Source organism: Palaemon carinicauda, chromosome 4, assembly GCF_036898095.1.
Source record: "Palaemon carinicauda isolate YSFRI2023 chromosome 4, ASM3689809v2, whole genome shotgun sequence".
NCBI classification, from domain to species: Eukaryota; Metazoa; Arthropoda; class Malacostraca; order Decapoda; family Palaemonidae; genus Palaemon; species Palaemon carinicauda.
This window is the reverse complement of record NC_090728.1, coordinates 79,817,128-79,838,663: the sequence shown is the minus strand read 5'-3', so window position 1 is coordinate 79,838,663 and position 21,536 is coordinate 79,817,128. Positions and strand designations below refer to the sequence as shown.

General features: G+C 47.5%; 1 protein-coding gene and 1 pseudogene across 1 annotated transcript in view; both read left to right on the top strand.

The window, feature by feature from the left end:
• The window catches only part of LOC137640023 (VWFA and cache domain-containing protein 1), a 447,337-nt gene that overhangs the window by 177,381 nt on the left and 248,420 nt on the right, over nucleotides 1-21,536 (top strand). The window contains 1 exon segment of the mRNA XM_068372387.1: nucleotides 12,045-12,215. Within this exon segment, the coding sequence (XP_068228488.1) occupies nucleotides 12,045-12,215 (171 nt within the window).
• LOC137640358 (5S ribosomal RNA) lies at nucleotides 20,195-20,313 on the top strand (annotated as a pseudogene).

Genomic DNA, 21,536 nt, shown 5'->3' with positions numbered 1-21,536 from the left:
TATTGGCGCACAGACCACCGATTCATCGGTCATCAGTTATTTGCCAGCAGTTCGTGACTCGAACTTGCTAATCAACCGCTTCCTGTAGTTCCTAGATCAGAAGTTATACAACATACTTCTCGCTACTGTCCGTTTGCCATCACACTAAAGTGATCTGTAAACGTTCGACAACTCTCATCAACGCCTTGCCAACAGGGAACTACTTGCGAGCACTCTCCAACTGCACAGTAACCACGATACCCAACGGTTAACCATTGATTAACATTCGCCAGATTGATTCTATTCTAAGGAATAGCATCAATCCCACCAGGGCGCGTGGTAAGGCTAAGCGTGGCCTTCCTTTTAAAGTAATTCTCTCTCAGAGAAGAATTCTTACATTGGGTATCACGCCTGATCCTTTACGACACGAGTCAAGACCCCAGCGTCGACAATCTTCCATGCAAAAGGATCACCAAGGAGCTGTCCCTTTGGGTTGATGTTCACACCATATTGGAGTTCGATCAAGGGCTAAGACCTCAGGTCTTCATTTGCACACTGGACCTAAAGAACAATTACTCCCAGGTCCAAACCATCCATCTAGGAAGGTTGGAAGATTCAGTCTAGACAAACAAGAAACACCAGTTCAAGGCACTGTGCTTCGGTCTTTCCACTACACCCATCCTGGTCTCACAGGATCGGCTTCTGTCTCCGCGCTCTCGGGACGACTGACTGACCTGAGCAGACTCAGTGGCAACCTTGCATTAACTTTGGAACTTCTGAAGTCTTTTTACCAAGATCCAGTGATCAGGGTAAACCTACAGAAATCTTCTCTACTTCCCTCCCAGGAGGCTGGTGTATCTGGGAATGATTCTAAACACCAATCTCCACAAAAACCTTCTCGAAACGAGAACGACTTCCATTCCAGGAGACTGGAGTCGGAAAAAGAAGAAAGGAGGGACCATAAGTGCTGCACCACACGACCTCAGCCCTCTGGACAGAGCCCGAAGGTACCTTCACTTAAATCTCTTAAGACATGAAGGCCAACTTTCCGGTCCTTCAACAGCCTCATCGGTTCCTAATAGACCACTCAGTGATGTGATGGACGACATGCCGCACACCACATAGAGACTCACATCGACAAGCAAGTAGGAACTGGCTTGTAGACTCTTCCCATCTAATAGTATAAGCGCTAAGATGGGCCAAAGTCCGATCGGTATCACTTTCAGCCCGCTTCATTCCAGACTGGAAGAACAGGTTCGCCGACAATCTGTGCACACCATCTCAGATAAGGTATGCCGAATGGACTTTGGATCGCCATTTAGCCAACAAAGTCCCGACTTTACGAGGTCCTCCACCTAGTGGGTCTGTTCGCAACGCTCCTGAACCTCAGGCTACCGTTGCTCACCAGCCCTAGACCTCAAGGCTCTCGTCCCTGTTTTTTCTGGAGAAGGGCACTCAACGAGGCTAGAACATCGGTCAACCTCTCAAGGACTCTCCTAGCTCCGCTATGGCATTATGCAAAACGGTCTCCAAACCTTTTGCAACTCCTGATAGAGCCTCCAAGAGAACCCTCTCCGCATAACAGACAACCCACTTCGACACCTACCACAAGCTATAGCTTTGCTATGATTGTACGCCTGAAGACTACCCAATACCTCTTTGCGAAAAGGTAGTGTCTAGATATCTGAGGAATTCCTCAGTATCAGTCTACCAGGCAGTATCCCGTCTTGAGTGGTTGGCGTCATGTGAAAGTGTCTCTTCACTCGATACCTCGATTCCAGCAATAGCGGAATCCTCGAGTATATGCAAGAGGAAAAGACCCCCTATTCAGTTTCGACAGGTAAAGATGATCACTCAACCTTGATCCTTCACCTTCATACTGAAAGAAAGGGACAACCTCTCATCGATGGACTTTTCCTAACTCATACGGACTTACAACTTGCCTTTTCCCCAGTCGGAATTGAGACTTTCCTCTCAGAACATGGTTCAAATCTCCGATCCCTAAAGGGACCTCCTTATGTTCCACTTCACCAGGCAACAAATTTTCTCCTGATTTAAGAACACAATGTTCCTACACACTCGGACAGCAACCATACGAGTCAAGGAACTTCATGGTCTCTCTTTTGACATCGCCCGTTATTGAAAAGGGCGAAAGACAATGTTCAGTTTCGTCCTTGAGTATGTCACCAGACACAGTCTCCAGAGGTGACGGATCCTACACAAATCTCAACTAGGTAACGGACGATCCAGATCGCCCGTTACTGTACCCAGGGTAAGGTATGAGACTTTACCTAAAGAAAACGGCAACAGCCTGCCCGAGTCCCTCCTCTTGTCAGCACTGGGAGAGACTAGAGGAGGATCACCGAAACATCATCTCGACATGACGATTCACAGTGTCATGGGCATAACTATGCCCCTGGTCCTTCTTAGCAGATTACTCTGTGACGCAGGTTTTACAAGAAAGGATGTGAATGCTCCAGATGACTTTCACAACCTTTCTCCTGCAAGACATGACCCACAGGAACTCGATACGATCTCTATCGGTCCGGTGGTGGCTGTACAACAGCTGGTTGTATACCTCAAGCTCCTTTTTGGACAAGTAGCAGAAGGTTGAGGGCACTGTTACCCGGTTTTAGTCTGCGTGAATGAAAAGATTTGACTGGCTCTTATTCTTTTCTTCATCCTACCCTCTTGTGGGGAAAGCAGAGTCCTGGGTTCTCTGCATAGCTGACCTCAAACCACTGCGGGTAAACCATGCTTCCTTGTGTTCCTAGTATTAAGACTAATACTGTTACGTCCCCATACCCGGACGAGGTGGTATTGGGAAAGTCCTAGTCTACAAGTTCCCATCTAAAGAACTTCAGAACAACTTCCTAGGACGAGTCACACTTCTTCATACCTTCACACACAGCTTGCGTAGGCCGCAGTCCTTGCGTAGCAAGGTTCTGCCAGGTGCAGGGACTCCTTATTCCTTGGGTGCTAACACACTCAGATAACGAGCCCCCGGGCAAAGCCAAAATAGCCAGACTGGCAGGGACATCCACCCGTCCTAATGGGTGAGTCACCCCTATTAAATAGCGTGGTTTGTATTCCAGTTACGGAACAAATGACAAATTCGTAGATAATTTGTATTTTTCCTAACTATACAAACCTTAGCTATTTAACCAAACTTGCCCACCAGCCCTATCCCCCTTGAAGTCCTACCTCCAAGCAAATTGAGCTCAAGCACAGTTATGTGTGAGGGGGGGCGGGTAGCAAGCTACCCTCCCCTACCCCTGCTAACTAGCGGTGTGGGTAGTAAACCCCCATTAAATTTTAATGGCTCGTCATTTCAGCTACGCCAAAAGTAATATCCCTATTAAATAACTAAGGTTTGTATAGTTAGGAAAAATACAAATTATCTACGAATTTGTCATGTTGCCATTATTATTAGTTTTCATCCGAACACCTTCTCACTCTTTCTCTGTTTGAGTGTGTGTGACTATGTGTGTATTATAAAAATGTTGGCCTTAGGAAACAGTCATGTTATGGAGTTGGTGACAAAAAAACATTTTAATAAAAGATATTTATTCAATAGTAAAGTAAAGGTAAAACAACTTGATATTTGAAAATAATTCGATCAACAAGAAACTGGTATTTTTCAATTTTGGCTTTTTATACCAGTCGGGAAGAAATACGTAAGCTGAAAAGTAATGAAAATAAGTGCAATGATTAGATATTGGACAATGGTTACTGATCATAAGTTCAATAACAAAATATTCATGACTATGATGGTGTTTAAGTTTCTCATCCATTTACAAGTTCATTGGTCAAGTTACATAGTGTTCACCATCCCTTTCAGTAAATCCCATCAGTACTAAACAGTAGAAATTGTTCTATATATCTCTAAATTTACAGGCAAATATTTATCACCGAAGTCCTTTTCTTAGTCAAATGTGCATGGGTACAAAGCAGAAATACTGAAGGACCAGGGCAGAACTTCTTCCAAACTAGACCATGACACTATAGAGCGCCCACAGAAAATAAGTACAGTACTCACTATAATGGGGACAAACATATTCAATAATCAATGTTTTATTGCTCACCTCAACTAACCTTTAGTTGGGGTACATAGTAAAGATCAAATTTACTGGCATTTAATAAGATAACATGTCAAAACTAGGCTGTAACGCCTTTAACTTGCATACTATATTCAGAGGCTGTGAACCCTAAAATTTCAATTATCACCAACTCATACATGAGTGCCCCACTTGAGCAAGGTGCTGATAAAGTCTGAAAGAAAGAAAATTTTAATTAGAACATATATAAGAACAAATGAACATAATGAAAAAAAATAGAAAAAGTTTAGAAATAAATTCCATACTGGCCATTTTTTCTACAATGTGTGGTTGCCCTAGTAGTTCATGACGGGGTTGTAGTTCCCTCGGCATCTCTGCTAAGAGGTAAAGTATATTTGTGTACCACTCCATCTGAAGCTACAATGGAGCTATGAGAGTCATAACCACATTCTGAGACAAGAACCTTGTTTAGAAGTCTTCTTAGAAGGAAAAATAGAGGAAAAGCGAAAGCATCAAGACCGTCCCATGGATGCTGAAACGCGTCCTTGAGCGCCACTGCTAAAGCTGGGACTGGAGAGTTAAATCAGGAGCTTTTTGTTGAGGGACATTACAAAAAGTTCTATGGTTGGGGAACCCTGCAAAATCAGGATCCCAGTCACTATTTGAGAACATAAAGACCATTCTGAGCTAGTTATCTGTGTCTACCTGCTCAGCTTGTCTTCCACATTTTTCTTCCCTGGGATGAATTGTATTGATAGAGCTATCGAGTGTTCTTCTGGTCTCTTGAGGGTTCTGACTGCTAGGTGACATAATTGAAGGGACACCAATGCAGTGTTGTCACTCATCAACACCTTGAAGTGGTCTTCGAGAAAAGTGCACAAATGTTGTGTGGCCAGCCACACTGCCCTTAAGTCTAGAATGGTGATGGGGTTCTGACAGTCCTTATCTGACCTCACTCCTGATTCCATTTGATGGGCTAGATGGGCTCCTCAGCCCTTCTTCGAAGCATCTGTGAACAGATGAAACTCTGGAAGAGGAACTGTTAACAAGACTCCTTTCTTCAAGTTCGTCTCTAACAGCTACCCAGCCACTAATCAGATCTTCCTTAGCCTCTGCTCTCAGAGTCACCAACAACTGAGGTTTGTTGAGGTGTTGTGACCAGGAAGACGTCAGTCGCCATTGTAGAGGATGTAACCTTAGTCTTTCGGGAACCAACCACTCCAAAGAAGAGAGATTACCTATGATCTGCCAAAGGTGGGCTGGCTGACTTGGATGCTGAAGGGGCAACAAGCCATTTGTCTGAGTCGTGAGATCCTCCCTTCCAATGGAGAGACTTTCTCTTGAATGGTGTCTATCTTTATCCTCAGGTTGATGAGTCTGGAATGGGAAGATGACTGACTTCTCTCAACTTATCAGGACCCTTAGGCAAAAGTCGAGAAGCCTGTTCTTAAAGGTGAGAAGGTTCTCTTTAGAATATGCAGCTATTAGCAGTTGTCCAAGTAGCGAAGTAACCTGATTTTGTTAGCATGACCCTGGATGACACAAGGTTGAGCAGACAGACCGAAGCAAAGGATTGAACTAGTAAATCTTCTTATAGACTACTACCCTCAAGTACCTGCGAGATGCCTGATGCACCGGAATCTGTAAGTCTATGAGTTCAAATGTCACCAGAAGTCCCCTGGTCTTATCACCTAAACGACTATGGACAGTGTCTCCATTTTAAGTGGCGCCCGTTGAACAACTATGTTCAAAGGAGAAAGATCTATGACAGGACTTTAGCCTCCAGATGACTTTTTCACAAGAAAGAGTCGACTGAAGAAACTGCAAGACCCGTTGACAACTTCCTGAAAGGCATCCTTCCATCGCATGTCCTTGATTTCATCTTATAGGGCAAGATATTCAGCAGTTGCCAGGGATAAGATGACGTGGACTCGTGGTGAGGAATTGGAGGAGGGGGAAAAGCTGACGAACTGGAGGTATCCTGAGTGCAGGACTCTCATTGCCCAGTCCTTTACCCCGTGAAATCACGACCTCCTTCAGTTTCTTTGTATGCATTCCACCATTGGAGGTAAGGTGGTTGGAATGCCCGCCCTAGCATAGGCATCTATCCCTTCCCCTACCTTTACCTCAGCTATGCCCTTGGAACTGGTGGGAGATGAGGAGCAGAGAAAGTTTTGTGAGGATTGGCTGGGGCTGGGCTCCTTCTCTTTTAGTAGGTGGTATGTGTTGATTATCTGACCATGACTGTTCTGATGTTGATGGTTAACAGGGCACAAAACGATAGCACCTTCTGCATCAAGGGGTCTTGGGTGCCTTTCTTCCATTCCTCTCCAGGAGTTGCTATGTCTCTCCGAGCTAATTATGATGGGGTTGTTAGAGAGACATTCTTCAGCTTTAACTTCTCTCTCCTACTGATGAGTTTGTACATTCTGGAGGTCACAGCTTCCTGGTGCTTGAGCACGTAGATAGCCGCTGGTTGGCTGACTATTGCATCACAGACTCTACCGGCCTGGCCCATGCTAGCGCGATGTCTTTCAGCGTCTGCTTCTTCACTGGGTCAGTTAAGTTCGAGGTGTCAGCGAGGTAACCGACAGTATTAGACCAAAGGTCTATCCAGGACATGGCCTAGAGGATGTTCATGGCTGTTACTTTCCTTTCAGTTGCTTCTGATTGTGAGAAGAAGATTGGTACTGAGAATAGTCTCTCCAGCAAACAGCCCTGGGTAATGACCGCAGCCTTCAGATCTAGTGGAAGAAGAGATAGAAGGGCACCCATGGTCTTGTAATACTTTTTTCTCTTGTGCAGAGGAACGGGGATCAACTGAGATGACTTATTGGCCTTCAAGGAGTCCTTCTTTATTATTGTTTTTATAATAGCAAAGCTACAACCTTAGTTGGAAAAGCAGGATGCTGTAAGCCCAAGTGCTCTAATAGGGAAAAATAGGCCAGTGAGGAAAGGAAATAGATACACTAGTAGATATGTAATGAACAATTAATATAGAGTATTTTCAGAACAGTAACAGCATTAAAATATATCTTTCATATCTAAACGATAAACAGTGAGCTTGTTCAATATAAAAAAATTTGTTGCAAGTTTGAACTTTTGAAGTTCCACCGATTCAGCTGCCTGATAGGAAGATCATTCCACAACTAGGTCATAGCTTGAATAAAACTTCTAGAGTACTGTGAATACTTGTTCTTGAATTTTACCTAGAATATCCTTGGCTTATGTGGACCATGGCATCTCCAGGCAGGGTTTAGCATTGGTGGGAGCACAGCACAGGAGATCGATAGTGGCGGTTCTTCCTTTGGGAGTATGAAGGTGAGGAGCGGTGAGGGAGAGGAACGGCGAGAGTGATAGGACGAAAAAGAAGCATGACGATAGAGTGAGGGTAAGGCACAACATAGAGCAAGGGTGAGGCATGACGATAGAGTTAGGGCGGGGTATGGCGCAGCAATGGCTCGAAAATAAGATGATGAGGTTTTGCTAATTTTGCTTGAGCAATGACTAGTTGAAAAGCAGGAACGCAATGATTTGCGACTTTTTCATAGGCCTCGTGGGAGAGACTGACAAGGACAAGTAGGAACACACAAGGAGTGTGTACCAAAGGGCTAGAATGCTGGCGAGGGACAGAATAGCAACGAGGAGACGTCTTCTGTGCGGGGAAAGCTAGAGGACAAAGAGGAGACAGATTTTCCGTCCTAATGTCTGCGTGATCCACCGACACCTGCTCTTCTACAGGGTACTTCGATGCAAGAAAGCTATTAAGGTTGTCCTCTATTGGCGAGCCTTCATCACCCAATAACAGTCACAAGATGTGCCAAGCTTCCACTGTCTGTAAAAGAAACTTACCCTGAGAAGAAGGAGTTGTCTCTAGGGGAAACAACAACAACCTCTTGCTCCTAGTCTTATCCAAGAGTTAAAAGTGTCACCACTCCCGTTCAAATGGCCTCCCGAAGAAGCCATCAGGGAAAGAAAAACTAGGCCTAAGCTTTTTTGACTTTGAGGAAGACTGTAAAGGCAAAGAATCCCTCTTAGACCTCCTCCTCTTCCTCCTCCCAAACTTCACCCACTGGGAGGGCGGCCACGCCTGACATTCATCACAAGAAGAAGCCTCAACACACGCATGGCCTCTGCAAATCTGACATACTGAATGAGAATTGATATCAAGACTACTCTTGAAAGTACTGTAGGACTTCAGCGATACTATACTCCAGGACATGTCCTCACAATTGGTATAATCTCAGACACACACAGAAATGCTGGAGAAAGATAAAGCAAAGTAATTCTGCCAGAAAAGTTCCAGAACTGAGATAGAGGATGACCGCACTCTCCAATGGGTAAAGTGTAAGTGCCGGGTAGCACTGGCGGGCCGGGGAATGAGGCAACCGCCTCCTAGCAGGTGACCAATGAACTACCGGCTGTTTTGTTTACACTTCAATAAAGTTTTAACTGCCAAATTCCACGCCTCTCCCCCCGGGGGTTGTTGTCACTTTCTCCCTTATTACAGGTTTGGCCGTCCTTGGGTTTGCCGGGCCTGTTCTCCAAGGAGGCTCTGCTGCAGCTGCTGCACTAGGATGCTGGTTTGCAGCATTCTTCAACTTCGAAGGTAGATCCTTTGGCCCTTGTTGACATTGTGGTGTCAGAGGACTCATCTACTGCCCTGCAAGCTGCCTCTTCTGCTGTAGCCAAAGACTGCGCTTACCCCCCTGCTGACCATCCTTCGGGGGGGTGGGGGGGGAGCAAAGTCCTAGGCACATCTCCTGCGAGTGTTTCTCCCTCCTGTGGGAGTTCACTTCGGAGAATTGCTGCTGCTGCTTATGGTCAGCTTGCTCATCCACTAACCCCCATGGGGCATCTTAGTGGTCGTAGATCCCACTATTTTCGTCCTCCTCTTTACCTTAGAGCTGCTCCGTCACAATCAGTGAAGAGACTCCTCTAGCTCGTGGGCCTCGTTACTGCAGCCCTCCTCCTTGGAGGAGCCTTCTTGTTCAACCTCACCTGGTTCCCGACCTTCGCTTGCCTCCGGACCTTCTGCTGACTCGGCTGCTCGTCACCGAACTTCGGTTCAGGACAGGACTCCCCGCCGAAAAATCGCTCGCAATCCGCTTCGTAGGATGTTCGCCCTTCCAAAGGGCACATTCCGTCGTCTGAACACTGGTCAGCTCGTCAACCGTCGTCTCGCCGATTGCTTACTCGCTGACCTCCTGCTCAGTCTCCTGGTTCCCATCATCCTACCTCTCATCCATTGCCTGCTCGTTACAATGCTCCTGACCTTTGTCTTCTGTCCAATCGGCGCTTACCAACGCGTCGATCCCCAATGCATCATGCTTTCACCCATCACGCCCATCGTTCTCTGAAGCAATGCGTTGTGTCAGAACAGCGTTCGCTCACCCGCGTTTCAGCATCTCGTCGCTCATGATCATGTACGGCGCCGCTCATGATCATGTACGGCGCCGCTCATGATCACGTACGGTGCCTATGGAGGTTCCTGCAATAAGCACTTGCCTAAGCGTCAGCGCTCGCCCAAGTGTCAGCGTTTGCCGCATCAACGATCGCATACGTGTCGGCAATCACTGCTACACTAGTGCTCTCCAATGCGTCAGCTACCACCCTTGCATCAGTGTTGGCCTACGATCAGCACTCGCAGCTCGTCAGTGTTGGCCTACGATCAGCACTCGCCAGCTCGTCAGCATTGGCCTACGATCAGCACTTGCCAGCTCGTCAGCGTTCTCCCACACTCCAATGCTCTCCACTGCATCAGTATTCACCATCGCGGCAACTCTCGCTAACATGTAAACACTCACCGACGCTTCAGCAACCTCGGGTTGCTCAACGTTCAGAGTCCAAGGGAAAAGACAGCAGCCACCATCAACCTTGACTTCCAAGAAGTTGTGACAGGCCTCCAGGAAGCAGGTAGGTGAACACAGAAGAAAGGAGTAGGAATGGAAAGGTAAGTCATGGCCTCCGAAAACATTGATCCTCTCTCCGAGGAAGGGTAGAATTCTTCTCCTCAGGTCACAATCGCCCCATTCCCCTCCCCGCAAACGCATAACGGCGTGACCGCCAGGGAAGGAGGAAAGGGCAATCCAGGGGAATTCAAGATCCCAAAGTTGCCAGCCTTTCAAACTGAAAGGAATGGACATCTTATCACAAGAACTTTCCTTACTCATACAGAGTTATAAACTTACCTGTCCTCAGTTGGAACATGTTTCGAATCCTTTGGTCTCTAAATAGGCCTACCTACGAACCATTACGCCAGGCAACAGATTGCCACCTGACTTGGAAGACTGTGTTTCTACTCGCCTTGGCCTCGGCCAAACGAGTTAGTGAACTTCATGGTCTCTTACATGACATCACCCATTCAAGGGGATGGGGAGAGGTAACGTTCAACTTCATCCCGAGTTTATGTATTGCCAAGACTCAGAATCCGACAGTGTCGGATCCTAGATTCAGCTCCTTCCGGATAATGAGTCTCCACTCCGTAACTAATGATCCAGATCATCTGTTACTATGCTCAGTAAGGGTGGAGTTTGAGGTTGTACCTCAAGAGACAGCAGCAGCTGGCCCCAAGGGGCCTTCGCTTTTCATCAATACCGGGAGAAACAAGAGGAAGATCACCAAGAACACCCACTCTGCATGGATTCGCAGAGTCATCAATCACGCTCTGAATCTAGATCCTCCTCCAACACAGTGACCCAGAGCCCACGATGTCAGGGTTATAGCTACATCCCTGGCCTTCAAAATAAATTACTCTGTGATATAGGTTCTACAAGCAGGGTTGTGAAAGCATCAGATGACTTTCACAGCCCATTACCTGTAAGACGTAACAAACAGGAGACTTGATATTTCTCTATCGGTCCTGTGGTGGCTGCACAACAGCTGGTTTAGTATGTCAAGCTATTTATTGGACAAGTAGCAGAAGATTGAGGGCACTGATACCCAGTTTCAGTCTGTGTGAATGAAAAGAAATGACTGGCTCATGGACTTAGAATAACTTATACCTTGACAGTCACACTGCTAATAACTCAATACACAGCTTGGGTAGGCCGCAGACCTTACGTAGCAAAGTTTAGGGAGGTGTTAGGGTCTACTTATTTTTTTATACCAACCTACACATAAAAAGAGACCCGGGGCAAAGCCAAAATGCCAGACTGGTAGGGACATCCACCCTCCTAATGGGTGAGTTGCCTCTATAAATAGTGTAGGTTTATATTCCAGTTATGGAACAAATGACAAATTTGGAAATAATTTGTATTTTCCTAACAGTACAAACCTTTAGTTATTTATACAAAGTTGCCTGCCAACCCCTGTCCCTCTTGAAGTCTTACCTCTAAGCAAAGTGAAGCACAGTTACAAGTTTGTGAGGGAGTGGGGTAGCTAGCTACTCCCCTACCCTCCGCTAACTAGCAGGATGGGTAGTTAACCATCGCTAAATTTTAATGGCTTGTCCTTTCAGCATTGCCGAAAGTAATACAGGTACCCCTATAAATAGCTAAAGGTTTGTATCGTTAGGAAAAATACAAAATATTTTCAAATTTTTCATATTTTAAGATTTTAAATGATTTTGTAAAAAATCAAAGGGTCATAAATCAGAAGAGTCACGGTCTAAGTTTTTTGTGCTTAACTAGCTTTGTATGAGATCCTTTTTACATGATATGAACTTTATATTTATAGCCTATAAAAATTAAATGCTCTAAATAGAACATGTAGTGATACACTATATACTATAATGGCAAATACTCTCCTCAGAATAAAGAAGCAATGTCATACTACACTATAGTACTGTACAATATACAAAAGACCTTATGAAAATTATGTAGGAGATAATGATTAAACTTTGTCTGTTTACTAATATTTGTATGATAATTCCTTATAGCTGTATCTTAATATAAACTTTTATTTCTATTTTGTAAATACAGTACAGATTTGAATAATTTTAAAGTTCAGGATTCCCAGATGTATTGTTATTATCATTACAGTGCACCATTTGCTTAATCTTTGCAGGTCATCAGATAATTTCTACTCTAACATCAAAGGATCACATTGCAATATTGAGTGTTGCAAGCACAATTTCCATGCCTTCTGCCCCCTGTATGAGGACTAGTCTGGTACTTGCTACACATGATGTCAGACAAACTGCCAGGCATTTTGTTGATTATATTGAGATAAAAGATGGTAAGGTTTGGTTTTTAATCTTTAGTAACAAAGTCAAATTTAAACAAGTCATAATTAACTGATGTGCTTTGAGCATTCTTGTCTGTAGTAAGGATTTTCCACCTTAACCCTTTTACCCCCTGGCTATTTGGAAATTTCCAACCCTTAATCCCCAGGGGGTTATTTTTTTCCCAGCACATTTTGCAGTATATTTTTTTTAAATTGCTCTAACAGCCTTAATTTTTATCATAGAGAGATCAGGTTGGTCTCATTCTCTTGGAAAATGCCTGAATTTTCTCAAAAAAATATCAAAAATATGAAAAAAAAAAAAATTTTATAGCACTTTTTTGCAAGGACGTACCGGTACGTCCATGGGGGTAAAGGGATGGGTTTTGTGAAACGTACCAGTACGTCCTTTGTGGGTAAAAGGGTTAATAAAACCAGACTTTTTTATTAATTTACAATGTTTCATTATTCATTTAGAAATTTACATCTAATAAGTTTTTCAAAAGAAAGCTCCTTCAAGGATAAAGAAGAGAGAATTTTTTAAATACAATTTATTATTTCAATATTTAGCCAACATCCAGCTTGGTTGACAAAATAGAAATTAGAGAATTCGTATTAGTTGTTCCCTCATAAAATGCAAACTCTGTGTGCTTTACATAGGGAGAAGAAATCAGTGCTAGCTGGCGTACGGCTTTAAAACTTTTAATAAAGTATCAACAATTGTCCTGGTTGTTACCAGTAGTAGTGAGCACTGCCCCCCTTCTGCTCACTCATACCTTCTCCACTTTGATCTCAGCTGTTTTTTAAGACTGACGTCTCATTCCACATTCCTAACTGACTACCACAAACAGCTGGCTCAACTCAGAAACGTTCTCGCAATCAGACGTGAGAGGGCTCTAGCTCTTTGGAGCTCCCTGGAGATCTTGGCAAACTGTCTCAGTGGCTGATTTGCGCCAAAGGTGAAGGCTTTCCTTTCATTTGAAAGCTTTACTTTTACAAGCGATCTCTCAGTGCCTTGCGACATGATCCAGGCTTGCTGTGAGTTTGGATCTCTGTGCCAAGTTGAAGGTTATCCTTTCACATGAGAGTTTTGCTTGAAGCAAGTGATGTCTCAGTGCCTCGCGAGGCAAGCTCGTATGCGATCCAAGCTCACAGTTAGCCTGGATCACTGCACAAAAGGTGAAAGCTATCCTTTCACTGGAGAGTTTCCTTGAAACAAGTGATCTCTCAATGCCTTGCGACCCTGGCTCGCATTGGGCTTGGATTGCGGCGCCAAGGTGAAAGCTATCCTTTCACTTGAGAGTTTTTCTTGAAGCAAACAATCTCTCAGCACCTCATGAGTCAAGTTCACAATGAGCTTGGATCACAGGACCAAAGGGGAAAGCTATTCTTTTACCTGAGAGTTTTGCTGGGGACAATACTCTCTCAATGCCGGATAATCCCGATTCGCAATGCCCTTCAGGATCGCAGCATAATCCAGTCTCACAGCTATCCTGGATCATGCACCTGTGTCTGCGCATACTCTTCTTAGCCTGCTCTGCTGGTTGGGGCAGAGCGCATGAGCCAGGCTTGCACATCTGTGGCAGATAGCGGTCCTATGTGGCCTTGCGATTATGTTACGTTTTGCACTTACCATTCACTTAGGTGATTACAGAGAGTCGCTTAACACTCGAAGTAATCGCTTGGGTCTCCTGAGCGCTTACTTTCTCTTGATACTCCTTAATTAGTAACCGTCTTAACTGGTCCCTAACGTGCATTAGTCAGTTAAGAATCTAAAATCAGAGGTTTATTTACTGCTTGGGCACTGACATCTCTATAGCCTAGAGCTCAAGGGTATGTTTTCTTATCAATAAGCCTGTGAGTCTGCGATAGCTATTTGTACTGTGGAACCTCGACCTTCGAATGTAGCTACATACGGTATGAATTTGGAGTGGCTTTCGTAAAGTGATTTTTTTCATGTTGTGAGTCACATTTTACATGTAAATCCCCTAATTCGTTCCAAACCTTACAAAACACCACATTAAATCTTATAATAAAGCTACAGTATAACCACAATGAAATATTGTACAGCCAAATACATTTAAACCATTCAATATACCTAAACTAACTGTTAATACTTGTAAATTAAGTAGTTATTAGAACATAATGTCATAATAAGTGGAAAATAATACAATACTCCTACTATAGACTACAGCTACATTTTCTATTGTGAAAACATATTTTCTTCCTTTTTTTAATGGGTGACTATTTTATTCTCTTTTCTTAACCTGAAACTTTTTTCACAAAGTGAGTCATAAAAATATTTGCATATCGTTTCGCAGCGTGAATATTTTGTAAGCAGATTCTTTCGTGAAGAGGGGTATGACTATACTGTACAAGTAAAATTCCAACATACGAAAACTGCTTGCTCTCATAGATCCACACTATGGGAAAAACGGAAATAGGGCCCATTTGTATTTTCGCTATCATCCAAAAGTATTTACCTTTTTGTAAGTTATTTTGAAAATTTTTCGTGAGTTATGCATTCTAGTGATTATTCACCATTGTTGGAAAGAAATTGAGTGGTGAGGGTGGTAATGAGAGAAGACACGTATGATGTCTCTTGAGATTAAGAAGCTACAGTAATCATAGAAAAGCATAACTGGTGTATGCATATGTGACTTGGCCCACAAATATGAGCGTAGTACATCTACGATCTGTACAATTCTAAAGCAGGAAGATGTTATCCAGAATATAAAACCATTGAAAGTAAGAGTAAATCAGTACACAGTAGAATTCAAGTTTATTGTGAAATTCGTAATTGTTCCGTAACCGAAATACAAACCACGCTATTTACATTGGGTTTACCTTTTAGCGTAGCTGAAATGGCGAGCCATTAGAATTTAACGAGAGTGTATTACCCCCGCGCTAGTTAGCGGGGGGGGTAGGGGAGTGGTAGCTAGCTACCCCTCCCCCCCTCACACACCGGTGAAGCTCACTTTCACTTTTGGCTCGGACTGGGACATACGTCTCTGTCTTTGTCCTCGCTTGGCAGCCATTATTTGTTTTGTCTTTACTTAATCACTTACTTTTCTTTTACTCTATATATATGTAAACATTTTTTCATGTTTGTATATATATTTGAGTATAGAAATCAGTAAGTTTCCTTTTCAGAGATTTGTGCTTGTGTGTGTAGTGTACGATATCTCCGTGGAGCCCTCGGCAGTTTAGGCCACCACGGTGTAATTTTATGGGTATCGAGTTTGACTTCGGTCTTTCTCTCTCTCTCTCTCTTGAGGTCGTTCACCCTTTTACTACGTTACTTACACGCCTTTGTAGCTTCCTTCCCGTGTGGGGGGGTTGCTACGCCGTACGTTTTGTCTCAATTAGTTTATGAATCTAATTGTATTTGTTAATTTTTCAGCTTTGTAGAACGATTCCTTTCGGGGTTTTCGTTCTTTCTTTAGTGTTCATTCATTTTTAAATTACATAATTACATAGTTACATAATTATAATTGTTATAATTCTGTTTTGGTTTCAGCTCTCCTTCCGTGAGTGTAAGTGGTTGTGAGGGCACGTGCCTGTTGTGTAATTCTTGTTTTCCTTTCCCTCGGGATTCCTCTTCGGAGCCTTCCCGGGGGAATGAATGTGTACTAATGATTTTTGTTTTATTTTTTTACTGTTACCGATCTAGTTCGTTTCTGTAATATGGCAACGGTGTGAGCTGTCTTGTTGAGGCCTGGGGATTCGGCTGTTGCTGCCTCCCCTTTGGATTTTCGTCAGGGGCGTGTCTCCTACTGGAAGTACTCCCGTGACGATTGACAGCTCTCCAGTTCATTTTAGAACTCTCAGGAGCCTCGCCTCCTTGGGTGGGTAACTTTCCTTCCGAGGGAAGTTTTTCCTGTCCAGGCTTGAGTTTTTCCCCTCTTGGGGGGTTCTTCTCTTGCCCTTTTTTTTTTTTTTTTTTTTTTTTTTCGTGCGACTATGCTCTTGGTGCTGAGCGGTCGCACCTGCAGTTTCGCTCAAGGTTGCTGGGCAACTGCAGGAGCCCCTCTTCGGAGGATTGCTCCTTTTAGGTCACTGGCTTACCAGTCTCTTCTACGAAGTGTTTCTCTTTCGTTCGCGGGAGAGTACACTCATAGAGACTTCTCTTCGGAGGATTCTTCTGCTGTTGTTGCTGTTGGCCTCCTTTGCCGTAAGGCTCACCGTCCGCCTCGTCGTAAGGGCCTCCCATCTCCCTATAAGGGTGCTAAGAGGCGCCTTTTTGAATCTCCGTATGCAGCCTACAACTCCTTCTTCTTGATCTTCCGCCCCTGGTGCAGATGGACAGCAGTCTGACCTCGTCTTCCGACGGGCAACGGTCTTCCCGACGGCCTACGGTCTTCCGACGGACATCAGTCTCCCGGCGGACAGACAACGGTCTTCCGACGGACATCAGTCTCCCGACGGACAACGATCCCTTCAGGACAAAGGGTTGCCTCCCACGGGGGTTCTTCCCTTGCGTGGCAGGGTTCCCCTGCGCGCCCTTCTGCCAGCTCAATGTTAGCGCACAGGCGCTCTCCTGCTCCTGCTCAGTGTTAGCGCACAGGCGCTTTCCTGCTCATCAGCGCGCTAGCGCTCTCCTGTTCGCCAGCGCTCTCCTATTCGCCAGCGCTCTCCTGTTCGCCAGCGCTCTCCGGTTCGCCAGCGCTCTCCTGTTCGCCAGCGCTCTCCTGTTCGCCAGCGCTCTCCTGTTCGTCAGCGCTCTCATGATGATCATCTCTGCTGTTCCTGTTGGTTCCTGTTACGCGCCCTGTGCGCCCACGTTCGCCCTCGTGATCTAGAACTTCGGTTCAGGTCTGAGTCAAGGACTCCTCTTCTACGCACAGGCTTCCACGCGTTGCCTTCTGCTCGCCAGCGATCACCAGCTCGCCAGCAACCTTAAACGCGTCAACGTTCACCTGCTCATCAGCGATCTCCTACGCGTCAACGATCGCCATCGATCTGCCACGCGTGTCAGTTCCCCTGAACACCATCAGTAGCGATCTAGCGCTCGCCTGCTGTGGACCACGATCTCCGGTAGCTGAGTCCTGCCGTAGATCTTCCTCCTGCTCACCTTTACTTCTGTCCTTCTGTGCGCCAGCTTTCTTCAATCGACAGCGCACATTGGCGCGCCCTTCTTTGCCACGCACCTATGGGCGCCAACGGTTTTCTGACCGTCTAGGATCGCCTGATTAACAGCTTGCTTCAGCGCTCACCTTCCTGATGCACCTGCACGCCTTCTGTTAGCGCGATGCGCACTAAACATCACTAGTCTCTCTCGCGGCCCGCGCGATTCTTCACCTGCACGCTAGCGTTTTGTTAACTCACCACCGCTCGCCAACGCACCGTCGCTTGCCGACTCGCCATCGGTTGCCGACGCGCCATCGCTTGCCAACGCGCCTTCACTCTCCTACGGGCTATCGCTCGCCAGAACGCGCCATCGCTCGTCAACGCGCCATCGCCCGCCTACGTGTCATCGGTCTCCCGACCGCCTGCGCTCACCCGCGCGCCCACGTGCCTGTGCGACCACACGCCCACGTGCCCGCGCGACTGCACGCCCACGTGTCTGCACGCCTACGCTCATGCGTGACCACGTACATGCTCTCCAATGTTCGCCCGCGCGCGAACCAACGGTCTTCCATCGCGCGGACGGACGGTGTTCCGTCGCGCGGACGGACGGTGTTCCGTCGCGCGGACGGACGGTGTTCCGTCGCGCGGACGGACGGTGTTCCGTCGCGCGGACGGACGGTGTTCCGTCGCGCGGACGGACGGTGTTCCGTCGCGCGGACGGACGGTGTTCCGTCGCGCGGACGGACGGTGTTCCGTCGCGCGGACGGACGGTGTTCCGTCGCGCGGACGGACGGTGTTCCGTCGCGCGGACGGACGGTGTTCCGTCGCGCGGACGGACGGTGTTCCGTCGCGCGGACGGACGGTGTTCCGTCGCGCGGACGGACGGTGTTCCGTCGCGCGGACGGACGGTGTTCCGTCGCGCGGACGGACGGTGTTCCGTCGCGCGGACGGACGGTGTTCCGTCGCGCGGACCGACGTTTTCCGTCGCGCGGACCGACGTTTTCCGTCGCGCGGACCGACGGTGTTCCGTCGCGCGGACCGACGGTGTTCCGTCGCGCGGACCGACGGTGTTCCGTCGCGCGGACCGACGGTGTTCCGTCGCGCGAACCGACGGTGTTCTGTCGCGCGAACCGACGGTGTTCCATCGTGCGAACCTACGGTGTTTCTTCGCGCGAACGTCGGCTTAATTCTTGCAGTATCCATTGCTCGCCTGTGGGTTATTGCTCGCCGACCACCAGCTCTCGCCCTTCCTACCACGCTCGCCCTCCTTCTGCGCTCCTTCACTCACCTTCGTTTGCGTTCCTGCGTGCCCGCGCATGGGCGCATCCACGTTCGCCCACGCGCAAATCATTGATTTACCATCGCGCGAGCACCAGGACGATTACGACCGCGATTCCCATTGGGGTTTCGCAGCCTGGCGAGTCTTCTGGAGCGTATTTCCAGAACACGGCCTCACCCCGTATACGCAGAGCATGGCACATGCAAGAATAAGAAGAATCTTCAGGGAGGTCTGAGCAACATTCTTCTTTCCAGAACCTGGGTTAGCCCTTCCCCGTCATTCCCTGGAAGGGTTTTTGGCGGGGGGCTTTCCGTTCGAGATTTCTCCATCGGCCAAGGGGTGACTGGTTTACCTCTTCCTCTTCTCCATCTCGTGAAAGGGGCTTACCAGGTCCTTTCCCTCCTTGGTTGCGACCCGAGGTTTTGTTCAAGGAAGCTACAGGAAGGTCATGGGTACTTTCCTCCTCTCGGGCTCATGCACCTTGGCGTTTCGTTGTCAAGTATCGAACTTGCGGACAAGCTCGATGTTGGACCATCTGGACGCAATGACCGAGGGCTTCCTTTCGGGTGTCTCATCCGTGGATGTCGACAACCTCAGACACCCTTCCATCCTTGAGAAGAGTTTGTTTGTGCCCAAGGACAGAGACATAGACAGCGGCTGTGCGGAGGAAGTCGACTTCCGTTTTCACTTTCTTCCAGACCCTGCAGGGCTCCAGCGCCTCTTTCTTTCAGCCACGTCGGCCTAAGTTATCGGACCGGCTATGACAACTGAGACAAGGTGTCCAATTGCAGTTCCCTCCTGTCAGGAACAGATGGCACGGGAGGCTCTCCCGGGGGGGCATAGTCCTAGAGGGAGCGGCAGAGTTCACGAACTCTAGGATTGGCACCCCCCCTTGCAGGTTTCACGCTGGGAGGATGCCTAAGGTTACTCATCCGGATGACAGCTTCCCGATGCCCATTCCTGCACGATCTCTGATCAGCCAAGGATATCGCGCCTGCCGTCTCTGTCAGCGAATTCAGTGTCTCTGAACCTCTATGCCATAGGGTCAGCAAGAGTTTGCCTGTTTGGGCAGAATGATCCATGCCTTAGGAGAAGGTCCTCCATAGGATCGTCGACGGCTTCACCCCCGGCTTCTTCAGTCAATCCTTTCTTATAAGGAAGTATCTGAGACGGGAGTTCCGTAGTCGACCTCTCAGCCCTGATCAAGTTTGTCGAACAAACTTCGTCCAGCGTGGAACAGCAGAATCGATCAGACTGGTAATGAGGCGACAGGACTCCTTAGGCCCTGGATCGGAAGGACGGGTACTTTCAGTGTCCATTCCATCCATCTTCCAGGAAGCTCGTGGAATTCAGCCTAGACTACAGGTATTCCTGCTTAAGATGCAGTGTGGCGATCCCGCCGTGGCATCGCAGATTTTTTTCCCCAGAGAACTCTCCCTGCTTTCCTCATGGCTGCTCAGGTGCAGGCTTCCGCCTCCTTCGCCTTTTGGAGATTTGGTCAACTCCGGTAGGCTCGGGTTCAACCTTCTTCAGCGCTGGGACAAGCTTCTGGATGCTTACCATGAGTGGGGGTTCATGGTATTTTGCTAGGAGCCTTCTCTTCTTCTTCTGCCTCAACATCTGGAGTATCTAGCCATGATATTGAGTCAACGGCCTTACCACGTTGGAAACCCCGCTTCTCGTTCGTCCAGCGAGGTTAAGCAACGTCGGTTCTGGTCGGTACTTGGATGGGTGACCGCCTGGGGACGCCAGATTCTGTTGCCACCTCCCCCGAGCCTTCCCTTCAGTTGACTGTGGCAAGGCTGAGGGGAGTCGCAGTACCTGTTCTCAGTCAAGCAGAGCTTTCAACCCTACCTTGGAACGTTTCCTAGTTCTCTTTTCCCCATTGACCCGTCTAAAGTTCCGAACGGTCGCCTCAGGATAAGTTCCTTGTGGGGCGGCCCAAGTTCCGGTGGTTTCAAAGCAACGATTAACCGGACTTTCTGGCCCCTATGGGACCAGCGAAACGATTAGACCTGCAATGGGTGTTGACCTATGGAACCTCTTGATGGGAGTGGATATTCTCGTCCTTTCCTCACATTTTTTATGCTGTTCTCAGCTTCGTCAAAGAAAAGGGGGGGGGGGGCATGTTCCGGGCCAGGCCTATGGTCAGGACCTGAAGGATACCTCTCCATCATTCAGGCAGGCTTAGGGGCCGTAGTCTAGCCCCTCTACAGATCCTACAGCTCCTGCCGAGTCGTTCCGTGCACGTCGACTTCATGGTTCGGGCGTGTTCTAACCAGCAGGGGACGCATTTTCACACTTTCGCATCTTGCAGTAGAGATACTGAGTTGATTTGAGATACTCTCAATACCACCATCGGCTCTCTCATTCCGGGCAGGGGAATGTTCTCTCCGACTATCCGAGCAGAGCATCGTAGAGAGAGTGTACCTGGGGGACTTTGGCCTTGAGTAACCAGCAAGTCCTGGTCTGGGGGACCTGATCGCGACAGCTTGGAACCTCAAGCTTCCGCTGTTCTTCCCCCCAGTCTCAGACCCCGAGACTCTGGCAAGATGCATTCCGGTGATGGTGGGACAACATCGACGCCTGCGTCTTCCCTCCTTTGTTGTCTGTTGAGAATGGGTCTCAACAAGACCAGGTTGTCTGTCAACCTTTCATTGGCCCGAGCTCCACTGGGACTATGCGCAGAACGGTTTCCGGACCCTCTGCTTCCCTGGACGGAACTCCCGGGAGAGCTTCTCCCACGGCACAGGCTACTCAAACAACCACACTGCAACATCTTTCACGAGCCGGGGCGTCGCTTCGGCTTCATGCCTGGAGACACTACGCCTCCTCCTCAAGAAGAGACAACCCGCTACAGTCGCGGGACGGAGGTCGCGTCATCTGCGATAGTCATCCGCAGGGGTCTTCAGGCAAAGTGGAGAGTCTTCGGTGGTTGGTGTTGTGGGAGATATACCTCTTCCCTTGAGGCCTCTTCTCCAGCAATA